Below are 23,127 nucleotides of genomic sequence, written 5' to 3'. Positions count from 1 at the left end.
TATGATTTTTTAATGAATTGCGGAATATTGCTAAATAAAATGGGGGAGGTGAGATTCTATTTCTTGTACTCAATGGTCTCCATTAAGCACTTTGGGACCTATCCTGTGTGAGGGGGCGCTATAATAAATGCAAGTTGTGGTTGTTGTCTCCCTGGGATGCACATCAAGTGGAGTGTAGAAGAATAAAAGATGACAGGAGAGTTGCTCCCGACTGCTGCCATTGCCAATCTGAACTACGTTGTTTCTGATGGAGTCAGTAGGTGATGGGCTTGACTGACTCCTCTTCATCCCTAGCCCACAGACATGGGCATAAGATCAGCAGCTCAGTTCTGGTGGTTGTGGGTAGAGGGAATAATAATGGTGATTGCCTCTAGCTATCTACTGCTGTACTACCTACATTCACTGTAGCTTCTCTAACAGATGTGCTGTTGGACACTGACACTGGGTGTGGGGGTCACTGACACTGGGTGTGGGGGTCACTGACCCTGGGTTGGAGATACTAGGTGTGGGAGTCACTGACATTGTGTGTGAAGACACTAGGTGTGGGGGTCACTGACTGGGTGTGGGGGACTCTGACACTGGGTGTGGGAGTCACTGACACTGGGTGTGGAGACACTGAGTGCGGGGGTCACTGACACTGGGTGTGATGGTCACGGACACTGGATGTGGGAGTCACTGATATTGGATGCTAATAGAACAATCTATATGACATCCTCTGACTAGCGAGAAAAGACAAGAATTGGAAAACAGTGTCATTTTATTATAGACATGCAAAATACAATCCATGCATCCTCAGTTTTGAAAAATCCTTCATAAGGAACAGATGGCACTAATACTGTCCACTATCAACTCTCAATAAATGTTCCAAAATGCTTTATAGTGTAAGAATATTAAGAAATTTAGTAAAATCTCAATAAACCTGTATAAAAACCAGATACAGATACGTTTCAAGGCGACATGCTGTAATGTAAAGTAGTCCATCTTGTAAAAATCTGTCAACAGTACAACAGCGTAAGAGAATGCAAGCCTCAATGGCTACACATGCAAAAAAGTTTTTTTTTTGTCATTCATTTAAAAATCACTGAGACGCACTATACATCATACGTTGTACTAAGCAAAAGGTCACTGAAGAAATATTACGGTGCAAGTGTTCTGGAAGACTCGTAGTCTGACAGACATTTTGGTGCAATTGCTTTGCTGCTGTAATAGTCCACCACTTGGTTGGGGACTTCTGCAAGGACGCTTTTTGCAAGAGCAGCAGGAGATGCCTGTAACAAAAGGATAAGAATTATAATCCAATCCCGTTCCAGTTTGAGTTTAGATATCTCCTCCCCACCCCAACTGTCACTCCTCCTGAAGTTGGCTGACTGTCACTCGGGTATGTTTCCACGGATGCCAGGTGTTCTCTTGTAACTCATCTAAAGCATTCCTCATTGCGTGAGTCCTCACGTTTTTTAAAGAATTAAATGTGAACCTTATGCAAGGTGGAATATTTTCATTGTAAAACATCATCCTTATTTAGTTAATGCACCAAAATAATTTCAGAGTTCTTTTACTCATGATGAGAAATTTGGCTTTGGCTTGTCTCGTGAAGTCCCAACTCCCCGAGATTGTTAAAGTACTGCCTGATTAATGTCAACATTAAGAAATTTAGTCTCAAGGAGGTAATGTGTCAATTCCAGACATAGGACAAGTAGCATCAGGTTCAAAAAACCCTTAATGTCCAGCGCCCTGGGAAGTCTTTCCGATGTGAAGGGTGCTATACAAGTGTAATTTGATGTTGTTGTTGTGCAACTCTCAGTTTGGTGATTGTGGTGATGGGTTTCTGTGTCAAACACCAGGCTCACCAAAAAAAAGGCTGAGAAGATTAATGCCGATTCCCTGTTTTTCCAATCTTCCTTTTCCAGTTTGCACTGTTTGACATGGGAGTGTGTGCTGCTCACACTGGGTGCAGAAAGTGTTCAACAAAGTTACACTTCAAAGTCTCATTGAATACCCAACCAAATAATTTCCAAACGTCAGTCACATGTGGATTCCGAAGCTGACTCTTGACTCTGAACTGGATACGCATTACTTACAACAGATTCACAATGAGATTCCACCTACACCATCCATCTATATGGAAATAAATTTGACGAACTTTTTGCATTCAGGAAATTAGAACTGTTTGTTAAATAAGAATAGAAGTGAGACAGCCTGAGATGATGTGGCACAAAGCGAAACCTTAAAGGCTTCTCGAAGGAATTGGATATAAAAAGCATTGGCTCTGCAGTTATCATCTCTGTGACTGCATGAACCATTTTAATTGCTGGCAGAGAGTTAACAGGAGAACATTTGTAAATTAGCACAGGATTCTCTCAACTGAGGGCAGGAAAGGAAAACAGCTGCTGTGGCTAAGACATTCTGTGTGTTTTGCAGTGCTGGTATAAATAGATCCCGGAATATTGCATCTCATGGGCACCATCTGATAGATATCCCCAGTACTATCTCCCCTCACCTTAATAAGCACAACATCCGCCGGGCCAGTTCTTCTTTACAATTGTGTTTTGTAATTATTTAGTTGAATCCACATCTAAAACCAGCACCATGTAATAATTTCAGAACCATACCTTGACGCAAGCAAATTGTTTTAGTAAATGCCATGTTGGATCTTACTGTACTTGCCTAACAGTGACATACTGAGTCCCATTACAACAACAACAAAGTCAGGGATTTGGGAGTTGTGATCAGGAGGGGTGGAGGGCAGGGAAGGTGGGGGTAGGAGGGTGACTGCAGTCAAAGAGACGGGCCTTGAAGGAGGCAATGGAGGGAGCGAGATGAAGGGGACTGTTGAATGGTGTTCCAAAGGGTGGGGCCAGAGAGGCTGACGGTCCGACTACCGAAGGTGGGGTGACCAGGCGGAGGACATGGAGCAGGTCAGAGCCTGCTGAGCGGAGGGAGCAAACAACAACAACAACAACTTGGATTTATATAGCACCCTCCACATCGGATGGCTTCTCAGAGCGCTTAAACAGGTCTGTATGGGGTTAGCAGATCACAGAGGTAGGGAGGACCAAGGCCGTTGAGGGCCATGAAGGCAAGGACAAGGATTTTGAACTATAACTTCTGGAAATCAGTGGAGCCGGGCGAGGATGGAGGGTCATGGATCTTGATGCGGGAAGGACATGAGCTGCAGAATCTGTAGTTACATGTAAATCATGATATTCTTTTTGCTTAGAATTCACATCAGATACGTTTGGTATTATCTTTGTATTCCACTGTATTTCCCAAAAGTTGCCAAACAACAGCATTTCTTGCAGAACTTAGTATGGTCATTATTACCCCAGTCATATTAATTGTAATGTCCTGGGAGGTAATGTACTGTGAATATTTTTATATTTGAATAATAGTCATCAGTATATACATAAATGTGTAAGTGGGAGACTAACTCATCATTATTATGTGCTTCAGGCACTGATGTAGCTGTTCAATCATTAAATATTTATTTGTTCCAACATTATTAGATTTGGTGCGATTAGATGCTTTAAGTGCTTTAATGTTGAATGTGGGGAGGAAGCAAGAATGAAAATGATTTATGTGGATGAGATTCCATGATGGGATAATTTGTACATTATCTGTGGAGGCAGCAGGCATGATGGTCCAAATGGCCTTAACTCAAATGCCAGGTTTATTCTTACTGTACTTGCCTAACAGTGATGAATTGAGTCCTGTTACATGTAAATCTGGATATTCTTTTTGCAGAGAATGCACGTCAGATACGTTCTGTAGAAGCATATTCTATTATAATTCCCCAAAGTTGCAAACAAAAGAATTTCTTGCAGTACTGAAAATGGTTCATATCATTCCAGTCATGCTTGCATAACCTGGCAATCCTGTCAAAGTCTCCAATCAATGTTCTTTTATTTTTACCTTTAATTTTCACTTGATTGGGTCTACAGCACTTACTACAATACATAGCAATTATTACAATAAACATTTAGGCTTATCGGACTTCACTTGACCCCAAATGAATCAGTCTTATTATCTAATAATAATAATCCTTGCATTTGATATAGTGCCTTATCACGTCATTGAGACTTCTCAAAGTGATTCATAGAATATACTGTAAAGTGAATTTACTTTATACTTTTGTGGGTGACATGTGGCACATAGCAGTATCCCGCAAACATTTGTAGATTGAGTGCACAAATTATTATCATTGTTAGTTTTTGAAGGGATTATTACCCCCAGAAAGCGATCCACCACTCAACTAACAACCGAGTTCCTACTTACTGCTAGGTAAACGGAGTTGTGTGTAGGAAGGAAACTCGCTTAAGGTTTTGCCCCACCTGGAAATCAAACCCAGGTCCTCTTTCTTGAGAGGTAAGTGCTCTAACCAATATACTCCAGGACTTAATAGCAGTAATAATTGGTAACACATAAAGCAAATGAATCAAAACCATCGCAAATTATTCCATATGATTTAAGTGAAGGCTGGCCACAAGATTCTTCTCAAGTAAAGACAGGCGTGATTGATACTTACATGCTTAAAGTTCCTGAATGGCACAAACTGAACAATGTCTCGTAAAACTGGTTCCCCTTTTGGGGATCGGAGAATGCCGTCATCTCCATCTAACATCTGCATGTCACTGAAGTCCGCGTTTCCAACCCCCACGATGATGACCGACATTGGGAGATGGGAAGCGTGAACGATGGCTTCTCTGGTGTCAGCCATGTCTGTAATCACTCCATCAGTTAAAATCAGAAGGATGAAGTATTGCTGGGAAACAAGGAAGACATTTAGCGAGTCGTTATTCTATATGAAGCAGTAATAGGATTGCATCTTCCCTTTCCTGGGTTCATGAGACATTGGGTTCTATTTTTTTTGTCAGCCAGGTGTCTGACACATGCGGAAACCCATCACCATGTTTAAGAGTATCCAAACCAAACTGAGATTTCCATGCATCCCACCTACACATGAAAATTTGAGGGATAGATTGTTGAAATGGAAGGCGCACTCTCTCCATGGAGGGACCCATCCTGCGTACCAAATTCCGGAAAATATTAGTTGCAAATTGGTAAGAGCCAAGTCTTGGAGACCCCAGAGTGTGGAACTGCTGGAGTCTAACCAGCTAAAACCACTGTTATAGCTCTATTATCTCAATGGCATGCCAAAATGCTACCCCGTGTGAAGGGCTCTATGTAAATGCAAGTATTTGTTGTTGTTGTTGTTTGTGACCTATTAATAACTGGAAAACCCTCTTATTTTCTTTTGACCAGCCGGGTGTCTGATACATGCAGAAGCCCATCACCTTGCTTAAGATTCTCCAAACAACTTAGAGTTCACAAACAGAGTAACCCTTACCTCCAGTGTACAGTATACTTTGTTTCTTGTGTTAGTGGCCTGTGATCATGCATTAACCATAATGGCAGTGTATTGGGCTTGCAGCAATGGCTAGCCGGAATCCCATGCTACAAAATGTCCATCTCCCTCCTCTCCCTTTATTCAGTGTCCAACCCAGATGATGTGAAAGGCTCCAAGACGTTATTCTATGCAAGTTTCACTGTATAAATGCAATATGTTGTTTTTTGTTGTGGGATTACCGTTGATGTCACTTCCTGTGCACTGTGCTCGAGCTGAGGCTGGGACAACCCTCTGATTGACTTAGTTCTGCTGCTGGAACTCAATCTTTTTAGTAGACAATTCTCACCTTGACATTTACTTACCAAATAAAATACAAAATGAATATAGAAAGTCAGCTTGGCTGGTTTAACCCGTGACTAAAAAAATGGCCGATTTCTGAGGAGGTGACATCATGACGTTGTAACACAAAACAATTACATTTGTAAAGTGCCTTTCACATCGGGAGGACGTTCCAAGGCGTTGGACAATCAGGGATTTGGACCTGAGCTGGGGATCGGGATCGGGATCGGGGAGGGTGGAAGGCAGGATAGGGGGGTGGCCGAAGGCACGGTCGAAGAAGAGGATGTTGAGACGTGCCTTGAAGGAGGCAAGGGAGGGAACAAGGAGAAGGGAATATGGGATGGAGTTCCAAAGGGTGGGGGCAGAAAGCCTGAAGGTCTGACTGCTGATGGTGGCACTGGCCGAGCAGGGGAGGTGGAGCAGCCCATCAAGTAATGACTTGATGGCTCAAAAAGTGGTCATGTTTTAGTCGGGGAAATCAACTGGTTTTCCTCAGGCACGTGGAGTGAATGCGGACCTGCTGCAATGTTGGCTGGATTTGTATTGACTCCCAACTATCATGTTATAACTACTGTATGTTCCAGGAAGCAGCGATTACAGTGGAGTTCTAAGTGAACTGTCTTTATGACAGCATTGAAAAGGAAAGCTGCTTTCTGAACAAGCCCCTTGTGAATTACATTGTGATTCTGAACAAGCCCCTTGTGAATTACATTGTGATTTCTATGTAATTGTATGGCCCCTGGACATAACACTATGATAGAATAATACCAGCAAGTCTCCGACTATGGACTGGGGAAACCACTTGATTTAATAGCATTATTGAGCATGACAGCACTCACAGTTGCCTCCTTCGTATGCATTTCCTCCGAGGCTGAACTGGCCACCTTTTGAATAATTGGAGCAATATTCGTCGGTCCATAAAGCTGGATCTTTGGAAGGCACTTCTGATAAGCTTCTACGACTCCCTGTATACCTTGTTGAGAAGACCATCATCAAAGAGTGAGCATGCACCAAATCATCTACTGGGTATAACATTTTTCAGGCTGCTCTTTCGTCTTTATTTAAACTGATTCATTATGCATGAGGTTATGTTAGAACGCAGCATCAGCACATTCACACATCAGCACGCTCATCACAATTTTCAGATATCACTTTTCAAAAACCACAGCCTTTACAATCAGATCAGCCTAGATGTTAAAACCAGATTAGTGTTCATCTTTATTCAGTAACATTAAACCTACTTAAATTCCAAACACACGCTTTGATTTTTTTACCCTTATTTAGGTCATTATAAAAGGGTCTGGATACCTTGTTTACCCAGCCATTAGACTGTACAAGTAACCTGTTCTATCAATACTGCAAGCATATTTGGATATGTTCCTCGGCTATTCAAGAGTTACCCAGAGCATGTCACTAGGTCTAGGTTGCTAATGAGTTACTCAGTGTCCTATAATAAAAAATAATAATACTTGCAATTGATAAAGCGGCTTAATATGTTGTCGAGACATCTCAAAGTGCTTCACAAGTTATACTGTAAAGTGGATTGACTATATTTTGTGGGTGAAACGTGGCCGCCAGTTTGCACACAGAAATGTCCCACAAACAGCCATGAAGTGAATGACCAATTTTATTTGGAGGATTTGTTGCCAGGACACCGGAAGAAACTCCCCTTCTCTTTTCGAATAGTGCAATAGGAACTTTAACATCCACCTGAACAGACAGACAAGACCTCGGTTTAATGTCTCATCTGAAGGACGGCACCTCTGGCAATCCAATGCACCCCCAGCACTGCATCAGTGTCAGCTTAGACATGTAATTCCAAGTCCTGACATGGGGCTTGAACTCACAACCTTCTGACTCATAAGCAAGAGTAGTACCAGTGTGCCAGGCTGATGCATAGGCTCTCACTATCTCTAAGTTACACATGAGTTACCCAAAGTCTGTGACTAACTGTAGGCTACTTCCAGAGCTAGTTAGTACAACTCCCTGCTGGTCTTTCCACCGTTTCTTTAGAGAAATGTCTGCATGATATATCATGCTGATAAATAATAATAATAATCCTTGCATTTGATATAGCACTTTTCACGTCGGGAGGACGTCCCAAAGCGCTTCACAGAACACACTGTAAAGTGAATTGACTGTATATTTGTGGGCGAACGCAGCAGCCAATTGCGCACAGCAATGTCCCACAAACAGTCGTAGATTGAAAATGACCAATTTATTATTGTTTTTGGTTTTGGAGGGATTATTATTAGGTGTGTGGAGTAAGGAAACTTGCCCAATGTTTCGCCCTGCCTGGAATTGAACTCAGGTCTCTCGCTTGCAAAGCGAGTGCTCTAACCACTGAGCTACAGGACTTGAGAACCAGCTATATGTAGCGCGTGCTTGAGGTGTGAAAATGAGTAAATAATCCTTACATTGGTAAAACGCCTTTCATGTCAGAAGGATGTTTAAAAGCACTTCACAGGATTTACTGAACAGCTTCTGTAAAGCTTGTGTTTGGTGGGCAAATGCGGCAGCCAATTTTTGCAAACGCAACAATGTCCCATAAACAGCCATAAAACGAATACCCAATTTGTATTTGAGGGAGGGTAAGCCGGACATCAGGAGAAGGTCCCTTCTCTTTTCAAATAGAGCCACAGGGCTCTTTAATGTCCACCTAAAAATACTGAAGGGACCTCGGTTTAGGGTCTCTCATAAACGACGGCACCTTCGTCAATGCAACAACCCCCAACCATTTGTGGTTCCTCCAGAAAGGGGCTAAAAGGAGCACTGCAAAAAGAGGACTGACACTGCATTGTGAAACTCCATGGTCCTGCATATCACTCTGCAAAGTACAAGCATCTTCAAATGTCTACAGAGAGGCAGCCATGACATTACTGTCTCGTATCTCTGTGGTCACCTTTACTTCAACCCTTGTGAATAATGCTTAGTTGGAGTTTCACCTGATCAACTCAAATAAAAGAGAAATTAGTTCATTCATTTTTAAAAAGAATAACTGGTACTTTTTGTGTTTCTTCCACTGCTGTGTTTAAATAATTTGCCAGTTTATGTCATGTTCTGAATGGTTTCCACATTTGCATTTATTTATTAATTTATATGTATTTGTCACCAAATGCACCGATGGGTGAAGAATAACATCTCAGTTATTTTAAGGGGAACTTATTGGGAGTTCTGAATGCTTGATCCTTCTCTGTAGAGTTGTACGAATGTGTGGGCTGACGCTTCTGCTAGGTTTACCTGCACATTCTGGATTGTCTTCATTAAAGTTGATTGCAAAGTCATGGCAAACCTAGAAGGGAATCAATTGAGAAAGAAATACGGAGCATTAGAGGGCTAACAGTTAAAGGTATGGGCTGTGTGAAATCTTCCATTGAAAATCACATCATCATTAGATTCATGAGAGCAGACCCTGTCGAAGCTGAGACTCTTCTATATTGACACAGTAAAAAGAGTCTTGAGCCTCTCCATCATTTATTTATGCCTAAGGATGGGGTTTTGTTTTAATGTATCTCAAGAAAGAAAACAGATCCAAGCACGCGAGAAGCACAAACTAATGACCTGGAAGTCTCTGTGACAGAAGTATTGTATAAGATAATGTGATTGTCTCCTCTCTGAGACTCCCCTTGTAAAACAAATCCCCGTCCTTAGACATAAATAAATGATGCAAATACAACAAATTCAACCTGCGTCTGTCTTGTACATTTCAACCAAGTCTCCAAGACTGTAGTTTGAGAATTCTGTCAATAAACTTAAGACATGCACAAGAGTGACAATTCCTCTTATGTATGGATATCCCCAATTGTTTCCCCAGAGGTACGCAACTACTTACCTAATCCCAGACAGTGAAGGCACAGGTTGGCAAGAACCAAGGTGCATAAAGGGTACATATGATCTTCATACATGCAAGTAATTAGAGGACTTCTGGAGTTTTAACCAGCTAAAATCACACAGCTCGCCATCGCAAACACCAGTAAGCTTCTTGTTGTTAGTACTGTTAGGACTTTGGTTTGCAGATTAATAGGGAACAGTGGAAAGAATCCCTGCCTTCGGGATATTCATGAGGGTTAACTAAGGTGACTTTCCTATTGATTCTTTCCTCCATTCTCAATTACAATTTAATTGAGGAGATTTATACTCAGCAATATAACCCACAAGAGTGAAATAAAAAGAAGTGGTAAAATGGAATAACTCGGAGAGCGTGATGGGATAGATTCAATAGAATAATGTGCAATAAAAGAGCAAAATGATTATGTTAACCTGACCCTCTATTTGTGGAAGTCACACGACTTGGTACTCACGCTAGAATCAGGCGGTATCCTTGCTCCAAACCCAAAGGCAGGGAACATTTTGTCACTAAAATCAACAAAAGAACATTGTTAGTCACTGAAACAGAATAAATGCTGCAGCTTATTCAAATATCAGTTATCCAATTTCTTCAGAGAGGAGACAAGCACATCATCTTACACAATACTTGTGCCGAAAAGGCTTCCAGGTCATTCATTTGTGCTTCTCACTTGCTTGGCCACGTTTTCACCCAATGTGAATGGGGCTATACCAAATGTAAGAATTATTATTATTTTACACATTTCACTATCATCTGACTACAGGATCAAGCAATTGAATCTTAAATAATTTTAATATCTTGGCGACAATCATGCTTCCTGGTAACTTGTTCCACTTGCTACCCTTTGTGTAAAGAAATATTCCTGGTGACTGTAGACATGACACGCAACCTGTGACCTTTACAACCCTGAACCTGTACGTATCCTTGAACTTGTAGAGTCTTGTAGCTCAGTGGTTAGAGCACTCATCCCGCAAGCGAGAGGAACTGGGTTTGCTTCCTGGCAGATAAAACGTTGAGCAAGTTTCCTTACTCCAAATGCCTCTGTTTATGTAGCAGTAAATAGGAACCCGGTTGTAGGTCGATTGGCAGATCGCTTTTCTGGGGATAACAAAATTTGGTCACTCAATCGACAACAGTTTGTGGGACTCTGGTGTGCACAATTGGCAGCTGTGTTTCGCCCACAAAATATACAGTCAATTCACTTCACAGTATATTCTGTGAAGCGCCTTGAGATGTCTCAAAGATGTGATAAGGCACTGTATCAAATCAAGTATTATTATCCTTTGTCCTGGGCGTATTTGAAAGTATTGAGTTGGGTTTACATTCTCAATCACATTTGGCATCTTGTATATCTCTGTAAGATCCCTCTGAGACCCCTCTTTTCAAGGTGCTAGAAGCACTTCAGCTTTGTGTACTGAATTCCCTTTCTGACCAAATTGTCTTTGGGAATAGTCTTAACTGCTTCTGGCATTCTTAGCTAACTCTTGCTCTGCTCCAGAGATGAACTTGGTGGTACAAATGTTCTGGAGGACTTTGAATTTCCCTCCCTCCCTTTTTTTGGTGAGTCAAGTGTCTGACCCATGCAGAAACCCATCACTGTGCACAAGAGGAGGTGCAGATCTTGAGCAGTTGCTGCTTATCTTTCTGCAAACCAATCAAGGGGCATTCCAAGCCCTGGCTATACAAACATTTGCTTACAAACTCAAACTCCAGGAGTTGTCACCCCATGCCTCAGAGCTTCCTCATCAGCTATCTGGCACACATCTGCCTTCAGTGTGGGAGGATGGTTTGCACACTGGTCTAATATATCACAAGCTTGACCTGCATTGGGACCTTGCTGTCCTTGAAGAGAGGCGAGCATGACCAGAGTGCCCTTCACCCCTTCTCTGCATGATCCTTCAGGACAGTGTCCAAGCAAAAGTTGGTGTCTATCACAATCCTCAGGTAAGAATCAAAAATTGGGATTGATGCCCTTGTATTTTTTCTCCCTCCCTATAATTAATTGAAAAAAGGTTTACCGGCTATTTCCCTACAAAGGTACTGGTGTTGACAAGCCCTCCTCATAAGCAGTAATATCACAGATGTCTGGCTGTTGAAAAAAGCCTTCATACCATAAACTGTGTTTTCTGGAGGGAAGGACCTATTTTTCGCACCAACCCACAAGACTCTGACCTCAAATCACCTTTTCCAGTGTGGAACCAGTAGATAAACACATCAGTAATGTGCCAGACTCCTTTACTTGTATCCTGCACCTGTCCTTTTTTGTTATCCAATAAACCCATAAAATGGTATCAGGCAACGATTTTATTTATAGCAGTCTGACTGACTGCTAGTACTGTCAAATAAAATGCCGTTCAGGCGCTATGATTGCTGGTCACAAGGGCAGAGATATGCCCCAGCCTTTTTTATTAAAAGGCTCGGGGAATGCAATACTTAGTGTAATGGGTTGTAGTTCATGTCTGGAAATAGCATCCTTGAATTAAGGCAAGAGTCCTTTCCGACCCCTCCACCTGCACCCCCTAATGCACACACTATCCTGCTTTGAACCTCAGTTGCAACTAACCAAATTAAGAGCAAAACCCACTTTTTCTCGCTTCCTTCCCAAATGAATAATCCTGCAGTATTCTTATGCAAATAAGTGCTGCATATGCCAGTGCTGGTGCAGATGCCAAGTCAGCATGCAATACAGTTTCCAACCTACTTGACAGCGAGGTAATTAGAGACTTATTTCACATGCAGGATTTAGCTGTGGTGCTTAACAGCTCAACTCCCCCACCAGAAGGTCACAGGTTGGCGTGTCATGTCTGCCACTCTCTACAGCTGGTCTGTCTCAGCTGGCTGAGCTTTGGCAGGGATGTTGCTAGGGCCCAGTCTGCACCATCCTCTCCAGCTGGGAGAAAATTCACTGAGGTGTGTACGTATGTACGCCTGGAGGAGGCGAGGGGTGATGAAGTAGAGGGATATTTTGGCAAAAACAACTTGGATTATATGTATTTCCCCAAACAATCCAAACGGTGGCATTAATCTGTATGTTATATGTGTCAGCCTCAGACATTCTGGGCCATTGCTATGAAACTATCTGTGCAACAGAAGCCCATTTCAGAGCGTTCAGATTCAAAGAGGGCGCTGGTATTTGGTAAAAGCTTTTGTACTTTGCCCACAAAATATACAGTCAATTCACTTTACAGTAAATTCTGTGACGTACTTTGAGACGTCTCGAACACGTGATAAGGCTCCATATCAAATGCAAGGATTATTATTATTATTACTTTACTAGCTTGGCACAGAGGGGTGACCCGATGAAGCTCAATTGCACCCACATGTCAGATCGTTTGTAAAATGTATGGTTTGAAATGAGAGCTAAATACTCTTATCACAGCACGATCGTGTGAAACTGGACTACAAGGATCCATGGGGCCAGACATTCAGTCCCACATCCTGCAAATTGTATCTCAAGAGATTAAATAAACTCTTCCTCATTCTAAGTCCCGAGAAACTTTGAATTTAAAGCTGACCTTAATGCAGTTTATAAAATGGTACTCATTAAGAGCACGGAATTTATCCAGTATCCTGGTCAGCAACCCTCCAGATAAACTGGTCATTTATCTCATGTCTCTTTGTGGGATTTGACCATGTGTAAATTGTTTGCCCTATTTGTAACTGTATAATTGGGATCTCCTCTCTGTACTAAACTCACTAAAGTGTCCTTCGGATGAGAGATTAAACACAAGGTCTCATCTGCCTGTTCAGGTAGATGTTTAAGATCCCAAGAAACTATTCGTAAAGAGAAGGCAGTTTCTCCCAGTGTCCTAGTCAACTGTCTCCCAAAATAAAATTGGTCACTCACTCCATGGCTGTTGTGGCATATTACTGTGTGCAACTGGCTACCGAGTTTCACCCAGAAAATACACAGTCAATCCATTTATATCCTTTCAAGCGCTGAGACATCTCGTTGATCAGGTTTGGATGGAATTGGGTCGATGTCCTGAAAGGACTGCTCCTGTTCCTATCATCAAGTGCGTGCAGATTGGTCTTATTCCATTACCATTTACTATCTTTTCATATTACTTCTATTCAATTATATTATGATTAAAAGGTGCATGCCCCGATGTCAGGATGCACGATCAAGCACAAAAAAAACGGTCTCCCATGTAGCCCACTTGGCAACAAGGCTCCGACATCTGTCTGCAGTCAAAGTTTCTGACTTCTGACCTATGTGTTTTGAAGCTTCTACATCAGCTGAGTACAGGGAGCCTGGCAGTTGGTTATTGAGTGTCGGAGCGAGCGCTCAGCACATTGATAATACTCGCTCTCCCCACGCCCATACCTGTCGTAGTCTTGGCAGATCTCACCCACGGCCACCAGTGCTTTCAAGTACTCATTGGGCTGGTACGGGTGGATGTAGTGGAGAGAGCAGCTGTTGCGTGGATCTCCATTTGAGGCTGTAAAATCTATCGCTACCTGGAAAACAAAGATCTAGCAGTTATTGGCTTCTTCACTGGGGTGAGGGACTGAGGATTGACTGATGGATAATGGGGGGGGGGGAGAGTTTCTCTCCATACAGTGGTTAGAGCACTCGCCTCGCAAGCGAGAGACCTAGGTTCAATTCCCAGGCAGGATCAAATGTTGGGCAAGTTTCCTTACTCCACACGCCTCTGTTTACCTGCAGTAAGTAGGAACCCAGTTATTAGTCGATTCGCGGATCGCTTTTCCGGGGTAATAATTCCTTAAAAAAAAAATTTGGTAACTCAATCCACGACTGTTTATGGGACACCGCTGTGCACAATTGGCTGCCACATTTTGCCCACAAAAAATATACAGTCAATTCACTTTACAGTATATTCTGTGAAGCACTTTGAGACGTAACTCTTTTGTAGATATTTAGATATTTCTCATATTTAGACATATTTCAAAGACGTGATAAAGCGCGATATCAAATACAAAGATTATTATTTCTCAGTAAGACTATTAGGACTTAATGGTTTTCTACAGTGACTAATTATGTTTTACTGTCCAGGGACCAGTCTGGAAGTGCAAGTATGAGTATGATTGTGAGCATCAAATGGAGACAAGATTAGGTTTGGTCAAATGGATGATCAAATGTCATTGTTCAACCAATGCCGACAAAGCTCACAAAACTGATAATAAAAATCAGGATTTACAGCTGGAAGTAACATCAGTAGATAAACAAGCCCTAACAATCTTGCTGAGATAGACACATTCTCCACACAGCAGACATCAGGATATACAGCAGGAAGTAACATCAGGGCATTTTTCAAGATATTTAACAACAGTATTTACCACGGAAAATGTCAACAAATACGGGATGTTACAACAATATATACTGCAGCTGTAAATTGAAAAGAAATATCTAAATATCTACAAAAAAGAGTTATCTACAAAACAACAAATGGAGTAAAATCTAATCTAATCTCTTCCTCTATGCTGCTGCCTCATATTCTTAGGTTCCTGTGGCTTATCTGGTTAAACAGCTGATGTCCTATATGATGCTATTCACAATGCATGTGCTTTCTATGGTTGCTTGTGTGTGTTTCCCCCAAATTGGTTATTGAAGTCATGAACATCAACCGCCATCAGGTAGAACGTGGTTGAGGATTTCTGACATAATGACTTGAGAACTATAAAAATCCATTATCTCCTCGGTCACCTCAAACATAAGGTTAATACTAAACCCATCAGAGGTTTCAATCCTCATTCCTCTGAATATCCAATATCCCCGATGTGCATACTGGCAGGTTAGTAGATCATACAAACAACAGGCAGAAACAGAAATTGGATAATAATTTAAAGGAAAGGAATGGACTCTGAGGTCAGAATAAAATACAAAATAATAATAATCCTTGTATTTGATATAGCAATTTATCATGTCATAGAGATGTTTCAAATCGCTTCACAGAATATATTGTAAAGTGAATTGACTGCCTATTTTGTGGGCAAAGGCGGCAGCCAATTGCGCACAGCATTGTCCCACAAACAGTTGTCAATTGAGTGACCAAATTTTGTTTTTGAGGGATTAATTATCCCCGAAAAGTGATCTGCCAATTGACTAACAACCGGAATCCTACCTACTGCTAGGTAAACAGAGATGTGTGGAGTAAGGAGACTTGCCTAAGGTTTCACCCCGCCAGATCCTCTCACTTGCGAGGCGAGAGCACTGACGATTACGCAAAATGAAATTACTCGAGGTAAACACACCACTAGAGAATAGAAGTAAACATAAACTTACCGCAATATTGTCTGACAAATCTCTTCATTCATTTATGATAACATTCCGAGGAATGTGAATTGAAATCTCTGTTATTAGTTGAGTACAGTATTAATCCTGTGTTTGAGGCAACCAAGGAGTTAATGCAATTTCATGGTTCTTGTGCCATGTTTCAAAAGATTCCTTACCTGAACACTGCAGCACCACTTTGGGAGGACCCAGACGATAATGAATGACTGAAACAGACTACCATGAAGCGTGGTTGAGGCCAGGACCCTGAATCATTTAAAAAGCAGCTTGATGCTGTGATGGGGGTACAGGTGGGTGGATATTCTGGAAAGATGAGATCAAAAGGGCCAAAGGGCCTTCTTCATCCGAATCAATCATGTGATCTTGTAAAGGTTGTTCAATATAGTGAATTCAATGCCTGAGCTATGTGCTCTTCTGTCCTGTTCACTAAATTCAGCAGATTAGTTACTCGTGGCAATAATTAACTGTAATCTTATAAGAACCATTTTATTCTACATTTATAGTGGTAACATTTGCAGTATTCCAAAAAGCATTCCCTTCCTCATTTAAGGAATGAGTTTAGGAACACCCAGCAGGTGACAGACCGCCTTCAGCATGTAAACGATTTGCTCTACTCAGGATCCTAGTGTCACCTGTGAGCTTTGGATACCGATTTTGTTTTGCAAATTTTAGGTCATGAATCAGGTTATGATTTTGCTTTCCCAGGATTCACCTAACTGGGAGACCAAAATCAGTACTCTCCTAAGCCAAACAATTAACTGCTAGCTGCCAGACAAGCCACTTTGGGTCCAGCCTGCCCAATGGCTTAATTTACTATACAGTTTACATTCATAGATTTCCACGTCAAGAGGACACGGCAACTTATAACTCCATGTTTTTTTCACGTGCCATCGAGGGAGAAATCAAAAGTGTAGGTGTGCCATCCACCAATAGAGCAGCCACAGAACAGAACAGAGGAACAGAATATCACAGAAGAACAGAAAGAGGAGCTTCTCGTGGTGCTTAACACTGCCTCCTGCTGGCCACTATCCAGGGACTCACTGGCAAACAGAGAGAGCAGATGCAGCTCCACACGCTTGCTCTCCTCACAACAAGACGCCCAAACACTTGTTCAGCTATCACTAATTGAAGGCTGTGTGGTTGCTAAAGCATTATAGAGGCATTTAGCTCACTGCTGGGTAGATATGCTCACTGCTGGGTAGATATTCTCCCTGGGTCTAGATTTACTCTATCAACGTTGCATTTCAAAGTGTGCAGAATTCGGCCAGTTTACGGAAGCCTATTTTCTGCAGAGCGTGAAAAGAAATGGCAGAAAACCAGTTTCAAAATGAAGGCTGTATTTAAGAATTTGACAAATTCTGTGTGCTGTGAAATGTTACGCTAATACAATAAAACTAGACCCTAATAGATTAACTCTAGTTGGAGTTTTAGCCCTGGTGTGGGCAGAAGCAGCAGGCCAAGAGAGCGAAGCTTTCTGCAACAATAAATGCCAGCAGCCATGTCATGATACAAACCTGATGGCTTTTCACTCAAGTATTCAGTCAGTGCTTCAGAAACTGCAGCAAGCCAAAGTGGAGCACGATTTTACTTTGATAAAATCCTTAATAAAGTTGCACTTACTGTAAACTGAATCTGACATCCACCCATGATGTAATCAAGGAAGGAGTGCATCTTGTGAATCTGTGGATTAGAGACCATCAGTGCAGTTATTCAGCTACAAGAATCAGAACCGTCAGTCAGAGACTTCTAATGAAACTATCACAGACGCTAAACCATTTTGAGATGCATTTAGGTCAGCAACAGAGCCCTGGAGAGACAGAGTGCGCTGGTCAGGCCTTGCAGCACTCAACTGCCTTTTCATTCATATTATATTTATAAGATCACCATTGTGAAAATCGAAAGAGAGTGAGTGAGAGGGAGAGAGGGAGAAAGGCAAGAGAGGGAGAGAATGGGAGAGAAAAAAGAGTCAGAGTGGAGTTGAGGCAATCTTCTTTATTATTACAGATTTTTTGCACATTTACTGAAAACCACATACACACACACACGTACACAGGCAGGGTCACTCACCTTAATATTATTTTTGTAATATTAATATAATATTCTTAATATTTTTGAAATGTTTATCCCTATTTTCTCTTTCAACAGTAGAGGTGCCAAGCCAATATTGTTAAATGCCTTGGGACGTCCTACTGATATTAAAGGTGCTGTATAAATAATAAGAAAATAATATGAATATAGAATATTAATATGCTGAGCTAGCTTTTACTGCACATTAGGATTAGTGTTACAGCCTCACAGTCTCACCACAGAGACCATGAACTAAAAGGTGAAAACTCACTCTTAGGATTATTCAACCTGGACAGAACGAGATGTGTGAAGGCAAATCTGTAATCATGCAAAATGTAAAGAATGATTTGTTCCAATAGGGGAAAGGGAATTGCAAAACTACAAGCTAACACAGAAATCTACCCAGTTATTGCATAGGGAGCAGTTTGCTCATAAATGTGAGGCCAACTCTTACATGTGAACTCACAGAAGTACTTGCAGTTGGATGCTCCTTTTTCTCTGTTTCTTCCCATAAAAATTTAATGTGTACTATTATTTTTGCTAATCTTTCTCCCCATTTTCTCTCTCGACTGTCGATGACATTTGAGCTTGACCGCTCCTCGCGCAGTGGCCACACACATGCACTACCAGCAGAGAGTGCTGCAGAGGGATAAGGAGCAGAAGCCTAGCTGTTTTTTCCCTCCCTAACCCTGCAAATGCTAGGGCCAGTTTAGCCTTCCCATGCAATTCTGGTTGAGATAAGTAACCTCAAGAAGGAGAAGGATTTGAACCAGTGAGCTGCAGGTCAATAGGCTGCAGCTTCATCCACGGCACCATTGGATCTGCCCACATGAGTTACTTTGAGGATTACTTTCCCCTTGTGATGGCAGATCATATATCAAACATGCCAGAGGCAAATCGCACTTTATAAAATTCAAACAAACAGCCAAACCCTATTGGGCTACACTAAGTTTTGTGGAGAGGGGGGAGAGGAGGGAAAATAAATTATTACAATTCATAGATAAGGGTTCCAATATTTTTTATTTATAACCTTTCGCCTTTTATCATTATTCCCCAAAAATCAAGTTAGTGCCTCACCTTACAGAGGTGGAGAATAACAATGCCCGAGTTCTTGTAATTTTTCTTCTTGACTCTGTATTTGGGGTTGACGCACTCCCACTGAACCTGTGGCATAAAAGAAATGGGACCCAGGAATAAAACATTCCCTTTACCGCCGATTCAATTCGTCTGTCACATCAGAAAGAACTGGTAAAGAGAAACTGTCCGTAAAGCGTCAAAGTTAAAAGGCGTTGCTCTACCTGTCTGCCATCCATCGCTCCACGCATTTCTACAAAGGTTGATGTGAATTCTCCGATAAAGTCGTGCTTACCATTCGAGTCCCAGTCCCACACTATCAACTGAAAGACAGAACAAATCCACATGTACATCCTACTCTGGAAACACTACAAATAAGTGGCGCTCAGCTCCGAGTTCTCTGTCACTGTCATCAGCAATTAAACTAAAGAAGGGCAGATGTTAATTAAGCAACTGGAGTGTTATTTATACATGTTTAATCTGTATAAAATATTAACAAGTACAGTACTTCTCTCAGGGATAACTAAAAAGGAACACCGCATAAATCTGATGAGTTCTTACAAGTTGTATCCTTGTAGATGAAGGACCTGTGAACCAAAAGGTAGGGGCCAATCAAAACCTCCAGTAAGATATAAAAAAAACCCTGTACATGTATGTCACTCATTTAGTTTTCTTTCTGTAAAAACTGGGGTCGAAGTTACCACATTCCTTAATATAAAATGTGTAATGGTCCCATGTGTAATTGGCTGCTGCATTTTGCCCACAAAATATACAGTCAATTCACTTTACAGTATATTCTGTGAAGTGCTTTGAGACATCTCAAAAGCGTGATAAGGCGCTATGTCAAAAGCAAGGATTATTTTTAAAACATTGCATGTGTTGATGAACCTTGCTTTGATGACACTTATAGAATGTTACTGCCCAGAAACAGCCCATTTTGCCCATCAATTCAGTGCTTTTTTTTGGTCCATGTGAGACACATAATCTTATCTCACTCTTCTGCTCACTCACCCACACCATCCAATATAGGGTGACTCCTTTATTACACACCTCGATATAGTACTTCCCCAAGTATAGTAGTGTAGTGTGGACCCAGATCACCACGATATAATGGGTTTGCCTATAATCCTCCCCTGCACATTTTCTATTTTCTTTATCCTTCTGGGGGGGGGGGGGGGGGTGGGGGGGGAACACAATGCGTCAACTATTTCCTAACCAAGATCTTGTAAAAGTAATATATTTCTTTCCAGCTCCTGTATTCTATGCCTCTGGTTACAAAAGAAAGGATTTAAATGTCTTCAGATCATCTAATGTTCTAGAAATTTGATAATTGCACATTTCTTGCAAGAAACAAAGCAATTTAGACCCTATTATCTTTAACAAAACTCAAGGAATCAGCAACCCTGAAGTGATCTCTTAAAAATGGTTTTGCGACTTCTCCCAAATACGCACTGTGGCTGTGTCCATGCCATTATTTAGACACCACTGTTTTATGAAGTTGCACAGCCTGTTCATGTGGCTCAATACAAACACTGGCTACATTTCAGTTTACAATGAGAGACTTTAACAGCTGCCGGTTGATCTCGCCTGAGCACCGGGTTCTGAATATCTCTGGCACTAAATGTCGACTTGATGCACAGATACGGCGTGCTGCCTCGCGAGACTTCAGCTCGGACACAATATCCCATCAGAGCCGTAGTCTCAGGAGGCTGCGTGCCGTACAGGGGTTTCCATGGAGAAAATGGCGCTTACGTCGGAGGGGCTTTTGCCGTCAGCCACACAGCGGTGAGAGGTTTTTAGACTCCAGTGTGTCATCTGTTCACAAGCGAGCGCTTTCACGGCGACGAAGGGAAATTTATCGAGCAGTGATTGCTAACAGTGGCAACCTTTACCCCTTCTTATTGATAAAGGGCTGTGAACGGACGACACGAGAACAGTCACATCAAAGCATATCGGTGTGGTCACTTACATGGCACAACACTCTGACAAAAATGATTGCGAGCTCTTCACGCATTTCATAAAAAGTGACAGAAGCCCCCCACCCCCACCCCTCCCTTAACTTAGATTTCTCTGTGGAGAAGAGAAAGAGTGAGTGAAAGACACTCACAGCTCCCGTTCTGTTTACTTCTGACAGCTGGAAATCTCCGAATAAGTGGATATTTTAATGTTTATTGAGCAAACACTAGTTTTATGTTCTACAGATTATTGAATAGTTCTCCCATGGTTTGACTGGAATCTAACATCTTTATGTCCAGTGAATGCAGCCAATCGTGCATTCACATGAGCCTGTGGGCAATAGCAGGCTATCAGTGGGGGAAGGATTTTACTAAAACAACTAATATGTGATGGTGTTTATACGCCACATGAGCTTTTGCCATCCTAATTCATTTTCCTTAGCCCTCTATTCCCTTCTCCCTCATGTATGTGTACATAAACTCATCATAGAATTATACAGCATAGAAGGAGGCCATTCGGACCATCGTGTCTGTGCCAGCTCTTTGAAGTGAACTATCCAAATCAATCCCATCCCCTCGCTCTCTCCCCATAGCCCTGCAAACTTGTTCTCCCCAAATAATTATCTAATAACATGACTCACGAATGATACCTCATCTCATATATATGCTTGTCACTCCCTGGCATCTCCCTACCTCTCCAACCTCCTCTCTCCTCACTCCAGCACCTGGTACTTCCGCTTGACTGGCACGGGCCTCCTGCTCGTCCCTCGCACCCTCTGCCCCACCATTAGAGGTCACGCTTTTAGCCATTACGCCCCGAAACACTGGAACCCTCTTCCTCAATCTGTCTTGCTCCCTCTCTCCCCTGGAGTCAGGCTCCAACACTGTTAAGCACTCTGAGACACTACCCTGCGTGGAGGGCGCTATATAAGTGCAAATTGTTGTTGTTATGGACTCACCAACAAGTGCAAACAGTGTATTTATGTTCACCTTATTGAATCCCTTCATAATTTTAAACACCTCTGGCTAGCCACCTCAGTCGTCTCATCTCCAGGCGAAACAGCCAGCCCATATATCCACATCTTTCCTGAGAGTTGTATCCTCTTACCCATAAACACACACAGCTGGAATTATTGTTTATAACTCCACTTCTCTACCTGCTGCCTTCACTCAGCACGCTCGAGGCTTCTGCCAGTCCCTCTTCCCCTCCGCTCCATAATTGGCGGCTATGTTTTCAGCCACTATGCCCAGAATTTCTGGAACTCCTGCCTCAATCCCTTTGTCAACTGTACTTACTACCCCACATCCATGACATGACCCGCTCTGCCTTCCCCCACCTTCGCAATATTGCCTGGCTCCGCCACTGTCTCACCCCTCAGACCACGAAAATCCTCATACACGCATTCATCACCTCAAGGCTCGACTATGGAAACTCCCTCTTTGACGGCCTTCTCAATTCTTCCCTGCACAAGCTGCAGATCACTGGAACTCTGGAGCTCGCATCCTCTCCTGCACCGGGCTCCGAGACCCTTTCACCTACACCCTCACCCAGCTCCACTCCACTGGCTCCCCATCCCCCAGAGGATAGAGTTCAACATCCTCGTCCTCGCCTTCAAGGCCATCCACGGCCTTGCCCCTCCCTAGCTCTGTGACCACCTAACCCCAAATAAACCTGTCCAGTCCCTCTATTCAGCAGCCCCATATCCCCCACCATTGACGGTCGGGCCTTCAGCATCTCTACCCCCATCAGTTGGAACTCCACCCCACATTCCCTTCACCTTGCTCCCTCCCTTGCCTCCTTCAAGGCACATTTCAAGACCTTCCTCTTCGGCCGCGCTTTTGGCCACCCTCCTACCCTCCCTGAACCTAAATCCCCCGCTCGGGTCCAAATCCCTGACTGTCCGGCGTCGTGTGACGTCCTCCCGATGTGAAACAACTACACAAATGTAATTTAGTATTGTATTGTATTTGTCTTGCCTCTGAATTTGCCCGTCTCCAAATCACACCTCTTTGACCGTTCCTTCGATCCCTCCCCACCATTCGGCTTGGCAGTAAGCCCACGCCGCTGCTCAGCGCTCCGAGACTCCATCTGTGTGAAGGGCTCTATATAAATATAAGTTGTTGTATTTATTCTCATTGCAAAACATTAGTTCTTTTCCAACCCATCCCCCGTGGAATCCCAAACACCTTCAGATTTATTTTTCTGTCTATTTTGCATCCCACAACACTACTTCACTGGATCCTG

The 23,127-nt window shown here is 42.4% G+C and overlaps 1 protein-coding gene across 1 annotated transcript in view; it reads right to left on the bottom strand.

The window, feature by feature from the left end:
* Nucleotides 1-739: 739 nt before the first annotated feature.
* Nucleotides 740-23,127, bottom strand: part of cpne4b (copine IVb) — a 157,687-nt gene continuing 135,299 nt past the window's right edge. The window contains exons 9-17 of the mRNA XM_042332411.1: nt 19,152-19,250; nt 18,931-19,017; nt 17,407-17,466; nt 13,858-13,991; nt 9,985-10,039; nt 8,924-8,975; nt 6,523-6,656; nt 4,523-4,759; nt 740-1,268 (exon numbers count right to left, since the gene is read on the bottom strand). Coding sequence (XP_042188345.1) covers nt 1,137-1,268; nt 4,523-4,759; nt 6,523-6,656; nt 8,924-8,975; nt 9,985-10,039; nt 13,858-13,991; nt 17,407-17,466; nt 18,931-19,017; nt 19,152-19,250 — 990 coding nt within the window. The 3' untranslated portion in view covers nt 740-1,136. The remainder of the gene's footprint in view (nt 1,269-4,522; nt 4,760-6,522; nt 6,657-8,923; nt 8,976-9,984; nt 10,040-13,857; nt 13,992-17,406; nt 17,467-18,930; nt 19,018-19,151; nt 19,251-23,127) is intronic.

This window comes from Callorhinchus milii, unplaced genomic scaffold (assembly GCF_018977255.1).
Source record: "Callorhinchus milii isolate IMCB2004 unplaced genomic scaffold, IMCB_Cmil_1.0 Scaffold2, whole genome shotgun sequence".
Lineage (NCBI taxonomy): Eukaryota > Metazoa > Chordata > Chondrichthyes > Chimaeriformes > Callorhinchidae > Callorhinchus > Callorhinchus milii.
This window is presented reverse-complemented; position numbering and strand designations above follow the sequence as displayed.